Source organism: Kogia breviceps, chromosome 2 (assembly GCF_026419965.1).
Source record: "Kogia breviceps isolate mKogBre1 chromosome 2, mKogBre1 haplotype 1, whole genome shotgun sequence".
Lineage (NCBI taxonomy): Eukaryota > Metazoa > Chordata > Mammalia > Artiodactyla > Physeteridae > Kogia > Kogia breviceps.
In genome coordinates this window covers 51,676,042-51,686,705 of record NC_081311.1, presented here as the reverse complement: position 1 = coordinate 51,686,705, position 10,664 = coordinate 51,676,042, and the positions used below count along the sequence as shown (strand labels likewise).

Here is a 10,664-nt window from a genome sequence, read left to right as displayed (position 1 = left end):
AAAAATGTTAGAATCCATGTGTCCACAGTGAGGGTCCCTGCACGTGTGTGTATGTGGCTGTACAAATGTGGCAAATGCACAAAGAGATTATGTGTGAGTGCCTACGAGTTAGCATAAATGCAATCAAGATGCAGTATAGGAAAGTAGCAAGGACTATCAACTCTGGAGTCAAGTGCATGGTCCAAATTCTAGAGCTGCCACTTCCTAGCTGTGTACTTGCGGGCAACATGGATGAGATCACTGCTCAGCAAAATATGTCTTGCCCTACCATTACCTCCATGGGAGAACTGTCCTTTCCTGCCCTGTTTAAAGTTTAGTTTTGGCCATGAGACTTGCTTTGGCAGGTAGAATATGGGCAGAAATGGCAGTGTTAAGGAACTTAAGTGGCATCACATGTTTTTGCTCATTTCTCTGATAGCATCTGACATCTCCATGAAAGAAGTCTGCCCCAGGTAGCCACTGACTCTCCATTCTGAGCCCCAAGTAGGACACACGGAGCAGAGCCACCACAGTCAACCCACTGACCTATGGATTGTGTGAAAATAAGTGCTTGTTGCACTTATTGTATACCACTGCAATTTTGCCTTTATCTGTTACACAGCAAAAACTGACTGATACAGGCAAGTTACTTACTCACCCTGTTCCTTCTCCAGGTAAGCGGGGAGAAGAGTGGTGCCTGCTGCAAAGTGTTGTCATAAGAATTCAATGAGTTAATGTATATAAAGCACTTAGAACACTTTCTGGCACATAGTAAGTGCTTATGTAAGTGTTAGCTGTTGTTGCTGTTGTGTGTAAATGTATGAGTAAGGAGATACCCAAGTAGGTAAGAGCGGGTGAGCGTGGACTCAGGTGTCAGAGTGAGCGTGTGGGAGGCGAGGAGGGCGAGCGGTCGGGAGCAGGCGTGTAGGCATCTGTGTGCACGGCCCTCAGCAGAAGTACTCGTTGATCCGTCGGCCCACCCTGACGCCCAAGGCCTGAGAGTCCAGGCTGGAGCAGGCAGAGAGGAGCCTGTCGGCCTCACTGAGGCTGTGCTGGGACAGCTCCTCTGAGCCATCCTCACTGTGGCCCAGCCTCTCCAGGTTGACATAGGCACCTGTGGCCTCAGCAGAGCCCCTGGTGTGGCACTTGCGCCAGCGGCTCTGGAGGGCACCGCAGCAGACGAGCAGCGTGAGGGGCAGGGCGATGATGGCGGCCACACTGATCACCACCACGTTGATGAGCCACTGAGTGGCTTCAGCATCCACCACCTCGTCAGTGGAGAAGATGACACACTGCTCCTTCCGGGGCACCAGGCCCTGCACGCAGACACACGCCACGTACTTGATCTTGGGCACCAGCCCATGGATGGTGACACTGGTCTTGCCAGGCTGCACAACCATCCGCCTCATGTCGTGCTGCCCAAAGACCGTGTAGAGGACGCTGAAGGAAGTTGTGTTCCCAGCCTGGGGGGCCTTCCACACCAATGTCACGCTCTGGTAAGTGTCCCCCACCACCTTGACAGAGCTCACCCTTTGGGCGTCCTGGGGTCCTGCCTGCACATCCAAGTGCTCTCCTGGGGCCCCCATCTGGAAGGGTTGGAGGATCAGTTGCTCCTTCGTGTTGGGCCCAGGGGGCCGAGTGGCTGGGACGGCAGCCTCGGGGATGTGGGGGGCATGCCTGGCCACCATCTTGCTGTATGCAGCTGCTTCTGCCCCCGTACCTGTCCTGGCCCACAGTGCCACTGGGCCCCCACTGCGTTCCGTGGATGTCGGGGGCTCAGAGACGACCAGGGAGATAAGCGTCTCAGAGGCTCCCAGGAAGTTCTTGGCCTGGCAGATGTAGTCTCCAGAGTCAAGGAGGGACACAGCAGGCAGGCCCAGCAGGGTCCAGATCGTGCCGTCACTGGAGACTTCCTGGTGCACTGTGGGGAAGAAGCACGTGTGGGAGAATGAACGCGCCCATCTGCCCCAAGCTTCCTTCCAGGGCCGAGTTCACAGCCCCTGGACTGTGTACCTTCCGCCAAACACCCTGATATCCCGAGAACAGACTGGGCATCACTGAACTTGTCTTAGATTAGCCATGGGGATGGAGATCACCTGGGCTCAAATTTGGGGAGACACAGGCTGAGGCAGAGACTAAGAAGGATCAGCCTTCTAAATCTGAGATGCTCCAACTGTGTCTTTCAAGGGCCTGAGTTCTGCAGCGCTGACCCGTCAGGGGTGGCAGGCTGATGCTTTGGGAGTACGGTGGGTTGGGTGAACTTGAGGCAGAGGCCCAGCTAGAAGTGCTCTGCACACCCCTGCCTGGCCCCACTGCCACTTCAATCACAGCATCTCCAACTTTCTGTATTACATTCGTGGAGCTCCTTACACAGTTTTGTTTGTACACTGATTTCAAGCCCACGGTCCTAGAGCAACGCTTGCCAACCGAGTTGGGGGAAACACAGAAGAAAGCTGGGAGGGATGGGAGGTGTTCTGGTCACAGGTGCCAAGAAATTATTCCTCCTTCATCCTCTTTCTGCATGTAGGTGGGGTGTGACGCCTACAACCCCCCCCCACCAAGTGCCAGGGATGGACCACCTCTGTCTGCACAGCAAAAAGGGCACAGGCAGTTCCTCCTTGTACAAGCTGTGTGATGCAGACCAACCATTTAGCCTCAGTTTACTTATACCCCAAATAGAAGGATAATCGGTTTGTTCTTTAAAGTTCAGTGTCACCTTGTATGTAATACATTTAACACATGAAGCGCTCAATAGATGGTAACTCCTAGCATTAATTACTCCTAGTGATGCTGGCTTCATATTGACAACTTGGAACCTTACTATCAATATTAAATACACTAAGAGAGCATCTTCTACCAAAAAGCCAGCGTTTGGCTCCTCTCAGGGTGGGCCCCAAGTCTCTGATAGAGTGGCTGGTGGAATATGACCGGACAGGTTGAGATCCATTGTTATTACTGAAGCCACTGTCCCCACGCCCAGCCTCTGGGCAGAGTCCTCCAACTCCACTCAGACAGGATGGGAGTAAAGAGCCTTGCTCAGCCTACCTCCCTCTCCCTGGCAAACCTGAAGCCCCATTCCCCCCCATGTGGGATGATGACCCATCCGCCCCAGTCTGGATCTCAGCACAGCCGTCCCCGGAGCTCACACACCTGTGCCGTTGAGTGGGTGCCCGTTGGCCCTACTCCAGCTCATCTCCGGCCCAGGGACCCCGGAGGCCCCACAGCGTAGCAATACTGCACTGCCCAAGGGGGACCTGATGCTGGCCGCCCCTGGACGGAGCTCCGGACTCTGGCACTTCCTCAGTTCCAGCTGGCTGAAGGTCACTCCGGCCAGGCTGCGCGGGCTGGCACACCTCAGCCTGGCCTCTATGAAGGCCAGGTTTGGGGCCCAGCCTTCCAGGAGACGGACCAGGTCATAGAGTCGGCAGTCACACACCCAGGGGTTGTCCTGCAGGCCTGCAGGGGTGAAGGGCAGGGCAGGAGGTGAGCCCTAGATATTCAGATCCCCAGGCCCAGCCCCCCTTCTCCCCCAGGGAGGACAAGGCACGTTGTGAGCTCAGGGTCAGCAGAACTGGCCTCCAGACCCAGCTCCTTGCTTCACTACAACCTTAAGCCTGGTTCTTCATCTAGAATGACAGCATTACTCCCGTCTCTGGGTGGCTATAAGCATAAATAAAGATAAATGATATTAAGCACTGGGTAAGCCATACGGCATGCCGACAAAATTGGCACTTACTGCTGCCACTCTTGGACTGATCCTCTCAGGCTACCGGCCGGGCAGTGGGTATTTCTGCAATAACTGCAATATGCCAGAATCCATCCATTTCTAGAAATGCTTCATGACTCCGACCACCCCCCCACCGCTTTTTTTTTTGGCCTCGACTTGCAGCTTGCAGGATCTTAGTTCCCTGAGCAAGGATCGAACCCAGGCCCCCTGCAGTGGAAGCCTGGAGTCCTAACCACTGGATATCCAGGGAATTCCTGACCCCTGTCCTTCCAGTATAAGTGGCACTTTCAGCATCACCCCAGCAAAGAGTGTGGCTGTTCTGAGCCATGGTCCCTTTGACACAGGCTCAAAAAGACAAGAGTGAGGATGACAGGGAATCAAATCTTATGTTATATTCCCAGCCCTCTTTACTTTAAAATTGAATATTTGTATAGAGCTGAAAGCAGGTCACTGCACCTACCCTGTCAAATAACCTTCAACATATAGAGAGGTATTGTGGGTTCTCAATTCTAAGACACAGTTCCTTTTCATATGTTTGCATTTTTAAATACAAAATGAATGCATTTAATGTGATGTCCTTTCTACCCTCCACTGAGGGTAGAAATAACAATCTCAGATTGTTATTAAATTTGATAGCATCTAATCAATAGCATATTATATGTTTGCATACATGTATTTGATATATTTGGAAATAGAAATGTCAAGGGTTGGGGAAGGTGGATTCAGACCTGCTTGTATATCCATGACTCCCGGGTCTTTTACAGCCCTAGCTGGGAAGGCTCCGGCTCCTCTCCTACTCCCCAGCCCCACCCCATCCAGGTGATTGCTACCTTGTGTCACTGGTTAAATGCATTTCATGATGCATCTGCACCCCAAGAGTCATCACTGCCCAGCTCTGGTGGTGAGCTATCTGACTTCACACAGAATCCCCAAAGAATTAACGCAAAGGGCAATGAAACTTTCACCAGTCAGACTGGCAAACGTTAAACATTCTGACCACGTTAATTGTTAGTTTCATGAGGGAATAGATGTTCATCCATCTTGTTCACTGCTGTATCCGCAGCACCTAGAATGGAGCCCACACATTGGCTGGCATTCAGATAAGCTTGCAGAGTGGACACAAGCATGGATGGTGGTGCACACTACTGGTGGGGGGTAAGAACTGGCACTTTAGAGACTGTGATTAATATTAAAACATCTAACGTGCATACTCCATGACCCAGCAATTCCACTTCTCAGTTCCTATTCTAGAGAAACATTTGTCTCGGTGCACGAGGATGCATTGTCAAGAATGTTCTCAAGCATCACAGGTGTTAACAAAATAATGGAAACAATTTAAAGGCCCATAAAAGGAGGAATGGCTAAATAAACTGTAGTAGAACTGTATGATGGAATATTATGCCAGAGTTTTAAAAAATGCAGTTGATCCATTTGTAGTAACTTACAAAGATCTCCAAGACATATTGCGGGGCAAAAAAAGTGCTGGTTGATACATATGATATGATGACATTTTATGCAAAACACACAGCTAAAATGTCTATGTGCATGTATGTTTGCTAAAATTTCTATGTGCATGTATGTTTGTATATGCATGTGTATGTAAATGTAAACGACAGGGAACATGCAAATAAACGTAACAGTGGCTACCTTTTAGGAGGGGGAGAAGGAATTATAATCAGAAGAGGGCATAAAATATAAATATATATATATATAGGACATTCCAAGTTGATTTTCAAAGAAACGTCTTTCCATGTAAGTACCACACTATACAATGTCCTTTATCAGGTGAGAACGTCTGTAGGGTAGATGGAGCTGGAATGGGCTTTGCTGTTCCCTACCCCACATCCAGAAAGTGAGGGGTCTCAATATTCCCTCCTTGAGAGACTCTCCAGGCCTCAGGGCAGGAGCTGCCCCAAACTGCTCTAAGATTTCTCCAGCCCCCAGTGCTGGACCTCACGTGAGCCAAGGCATGCTGCAGGGACACCTGCCAGGACACCTCTCTTCTGACACTGCCCACCCACTCTCTACCACCCACTTTCTGCCAGGGCCTCACCATGATTCCTAGCCCCTCATGGGACAGGGAAAAGGGGCAGAGCTGGGGTCTCAACTGCAGCAGTCTGGCTGGGAGCTTGATCCCCTAAACCTACCTACCAATGTGTGCCTCTCATTCAATCTTTACTCACAGACGGCAAGTGTGATTTTCCAGGTAGAGACCTGAGACTCAGAGAGGCTTTAATAAACTTGCCTAAGACCCCCAAGTCTCACTAAAGTGGTTCCAAGTGAAGGATGCCATCTCTTACCTAGGACCAGCTTGGCGTGGTGGCCGGGAAAGAAGGGTCCCGTCTGCAGGTGAGTCCAGGTGGCGAGCAACTCCTCGGGGAGCCTCAACAGCTGGTTGCTGGAGAGGTCAAGGAAGGTGAGGTTCCCCAAGAAGCGCGCGGCCTCCGGGGGCACAGCGGAGAGGCGGTTGGCCTGCAGGTCCAGTAGCCGCAGCTTGGGGGCGTCCCTGAGCGCCGCCCAGGGGAAGGTGGCCAGGCGGTTCCCGGGCATGCGCAACTCGCGCAGGCGGCGCAGGCCCCTCAGCATCAGAGCGTTGAGCTCGCAGAGCGCGTTGTAGGGCAGCCACAGCTTCTCCAGGCGGCCCAGCGGCTTGAAGGCCTCCCCGGGCACCCTGCGAATGGCCGTCCGCTCCAGGCGCAGGCTGGAGGTGTCCGGAGGGACAGATGCTGGGGGCAGGGTCATGTCAGGGTCGTTGCACACCACTGTCCTGGTTACAGAAATGGGAGTATTTGAGCAAAGGTCCTGCGGGGTCGGAGATTCCCCCTTACTTAACCTCCTTTCAAGAGACCCCCTGGTGCGCACGGCCTCATAGGACACCAGACCCAGACTGCGGTGTGCCCTGGAGGTGGGCTAGTAACAAGATTCCTTTTGTTTTCTCTTTGGGAGCTTCTTGCTGGCAGAGCCTCTCACAAGTGTCCCAGGAGGGCGGTTTGGTCTCAGTCACTGGCCTGAAGGACCTCAAGCTTGAACTACTATGTCCCCTTACAGCCTACACCACCTGCAGTGCACTAAGAATGAATAGTATTTATAAATCCTGAGATCATTTTGTGCATTGCAGCATTGTATCTATGAGTTAAAAGGGTTCTTTGCGGGCTTCCCTGGTGGCGCAGTGGTTGAGAATCTGCCTGCCGATGCAGGGGACGCGGGTTCGTGCCCCGGTCCGGGAAGATCCCACATGCCACCGAGCGGCCGGGCCCGTGAGCCATGGCCGCTGAGCCTGCGTGTCCGGAGCCTGTGCTCCGCAACGGGAGAGGCCACAGCAGTGAGAGGCCCGCGTACCACAAAAAAAAAAAAAAAAGGGTTCCTTTGTTAAATTATAGCTTTATAGCTCAGTTTTTGTGACTACTTTGGCTTCTCTTCATTTAAAGAATATGTATATAGCAATGGCATCAGAATTGGAAGCCACACACGGGATGCCTCAAGCCTCTCCTGACACTGAGGGACCATGAGATGATCAAGGTGTTTAAAAGCTGGAATTTTGCAGCACCACAACTGGATTCACCTCTGGGCTCTTTGCTTGCTGGCTGTGTATCCTTGAGTCTATTATGTAACCTCTATTTCCTTCAGTTTCCCCAGAATAATAGACTCCACCGCACAGGGTGGTTTGGGTGTTTAAATGAGTTCATGTGTGTACCAGCTCTGCATACCTGTCACCTGTAGAAGCCCAGTGGCTATTGACCACCGTTGTACGTTTCTGCATCCCAGCACTGTAAGTACATCAGGTCAGTCTTACCAGCTCCTTCCAATGATCCTCTGCCCAAACAGTGACTTCTTAAACCTCATTCTATTAAGTTTGACACTAAAGCAGATAGGGAGATAACAGGAGGCAGTCCCCGCCCTCGAGGAGCTGACAATGCAGGACTGTGTTAAATGCTATCACTGAGAGCAGTACACACACAGACGGTAAAAAGGGAAAGATTCTCAAGAGAATGAAACTTTGAGTCTGGGCATGAGGGATCCAGCCCTTGTGCAGTCCCAGTTTCATCTGGAGGATGTTTCTGCTCAGACTGAAGGACGTGGGGTGGGAGTGAGGTGGGGAGGTTGTTTAGCTTTGCTAAGAGAGATTGTTCTCTTGTAAGGTCATAACACATTGGTCATATCATTCTTCCTGACACCACACACACACACACACACACACACACACACACACACACACACACACACACTCTCACTCCACCAGCATCCCTCAGCTTAACTTGCATACAGTACTCAAAGTCAGCTGGGCTTGGCTTATTTTTGTCAATGGTGCCCACAAAAGGCCCAGTTACTTCCACTCACTCATATTCATTCTTTAGATATACATGGAACCCCTACTGAGTGACAGAAGAATATCAGATTCACAGCCCCTGTCCCCATACAGCTTATAATTCAGCAAAGGAAGAAAAAGCATTGGAGGCAGTGATACCTTCAGGGATAATGGAAGCTTGGGTGTTGCAGGGAGGAAGGTCTGAATGTAGGTGGGAGGAAGGGAGTTGATGGGAAAGCATGTGCTGGAATGGGGAGAAAAAGGTCAATGGAGGGATCAAAGAAACTGATAAGAGCCAGCACAGGCCAACCGCACGGCTTCTGGTGGGGCAAATCAGACATGAAGGACAAGGGGACACACCTCTCCAGGTGCCCAGACTCACCCACCCCCCCGACCCAGGAAACCCCAGGACCCACAAGTACACACACTCTGTTCATGACAGGGGAGCATGGAGCACAGGCAGGCCCCTCAGGTGCTCAGAAGTAAGGGCTGGGCCCTCCGAGATATCCTGGTTAAAGATGGGGTGAGGAAGGTGTCTGAGACACAAAAGGAGACTCTGTCTGACTGCACAACCTGTGCCCTTGGCCACTGGGGATCTCAGGTTTCCCAACAGCCTTTCATGGCCTCATTCCTCACACTCCATGCAGATGGGCGGGTGCCCATCAGCTGTGGGACTTCTGGGCAGGTAGAACTGATGGTGAGAGCTCTGGCTTCAGAGGAGGCATAACCACTAGCTGATGTTAGGGGCCCTGGAAACTGCCCTTGGAATTTCATTTTCCATCCTAAAGTCAACCTGCTATCAGAAGCCCTCCCTGGTCCCTGCCCATGGCAGCATCACCAGGTAAGAAGAGTTCTTGAACTGGAACTGAAGTTCTGGGTTGCAGGACCAGCTCTGCCACTGATGCTGTATGACTTTGAGCCCTGTGCTCTCTTTAGGCTGTAAGAGAGGCTCTTTGTCACCCTGGTCACACTGTCCTTGGCCATGGGCTATTCCTGGCCTATTCAGGGCTTAGCCCTGGCTTCCCTTGGGGAGAAGATCCTTACCTCTGATGACCCATATGAGTTGGAGCATCACAGCTTTGGGCCAAACATGGAGTTCTTCCTGTTCTTCAGACCACATGGGGTATCCTTTCTTGGGGGTGCCTCACCTTTCTCTACCTCCCCTCACACCCGATCAGCCTGACACGTAGTGCTAAGATCATTGAAAGAGTTGCACTAACATTGCTGTCCTGATCAGAAGCCATCAGTGGTTCCCCAACACCCATGTAAGACAAGGGAGAAAGGGAGGATGAAACTCCAGAAGGTTGGAAAGATGGTAGGAAAGACCCTAAACCAGGGACTGAAATCTTTGAGTAAGTTGGGAAATGCAGTGGTCATTAACGGATGGGCTGAAGAGGTCAGAGAAAAGATAGTTTAAAGACTGCCAAAGAGAGATAGGGAATGAACCACGGGGGAAGAGCAAGGGTCCACAAACCACGGGACCCTTGGGGACGTCCCAGGGAGAGGAGGAGGAGAGGATGGAGGTGCTCTCAGGGCTCAGATGGGGGATGAGGAAAGTCAAAGGAAAGGCTGAGGATGGAGGGGCCCTTGCTTGCAATGGAATGGGCACTCCTGGCCTTTCTGAGAGCCCATCGAAAGGGGTCAAGGCTGAGGCTCCTGGGGGCTGGGCCAGAGGAGACCCAAAGTGGGAAGAGCGTGAGGAATCGGGTGGTCCCATTGTGGGTGGGGCGGTAAGAAATACCTGGGATATGATTGGGTACCCCCAGGAGGTGGGGCAAGAGAATGGAAGAGTCCTGGGAAAGAAGGGGCTGAGGAGATAAGAGGACGGTAGGGGGCAGGAGGGAAGGAGAGGAAAAGAAAGAGGTAAGGGGGAGACTTCCTGTGCCCTTAAAGAGGGTTCCACTCACAGGATCCTGGAGGAAGACTCAGGAAGGATTTCTGGAGCTGGCACACCTGTGCCCCACCCCTGCCCCATGTGTCAAGGTACCTGGTACTTCCACTCCACCCCCGAGGCAGAGCCACACCCTGCTGACTGGAAGAAAATGCAGCCCAGACAAACCCCACGAGACCCTTGGGTCTTGAGGGCCAGGGAAATGGAGGTTTCACCCCGCCACGGTCCTAGGGCCATGCATCCAACCCCTGCCAGCCCAGCGTAGCTGGTGGAGCACTGGAGGCTGGGCAACCCACCCCGCACACCTGGTGCCATACCTTGCTTTGCTGCCGTCACCCAGGACATGGAGGCTGCAGCTGCACTGAGAAGGGCAGGCGCTCCGGGCCTGCGGGGGCCCTCCGAGGGCCAGGAGCCACAGAATGCCCACCGCTACCCTCATGGCTCCTGACTCCTCTGTAGCCCAGGCAGGGGCCTGTCCCTGACTGCTCTGTCCTGCCGGCCCAGCAAACCCAGCAGCTGCCCACCGGCTCATCGGCTGCCCACACCCCCAACCGAAGCCATCGGATAATCATGGACAGGCTGGGGATTAGGGAGGGGAGCCCTGGCCACAGCACTCAGCGGCTTATTGCTTCCTGGAATCACCCAGTCCTGAAGATGGGGGTGGGGGATCCCGTTCCAGAGCCACAGCCTCAGGCCCAGAGCTCTCAGGGCACGACAAGAAGTGGGCAGCCACCCAGGGGCAATCTGCTGCTGGACTGCCC

The 10,664-nt window shown here is 52.7% G+C and overlaps 1 protein-coding gene across 1 annotated transcript; it reads right to left on the bottom strand.

Moving 5' to 3' along the window:
• Positions 1–773: 773 nt before the first annotated feature.
• On the bottom strand, positions 774–10,357 carry LRIT1 (leucine rich repeat, Ig-like and transmembrane domains 1). Its single transcript, XM_059051865.2, has 4 exons — positions 10,221–10,357; positions 6,007–6,473; positions 3,130–3,435; positions 774–1,900 (listed from the first exon to the last, which is right to left on the bottom strand). Exons 1-4 carry the CDS (start codon positions 10,340–10,342, stop codon positions 927–929), a joined length of 1,869 nt encoding a protein of 622 aa, XP_058907848.2. The 5' UTR covers positions 10,343–10,357; the 3' UTR covers positions 774–926.
• Positions 10,358–10,664: the final 307 nt, after the last annotated feature.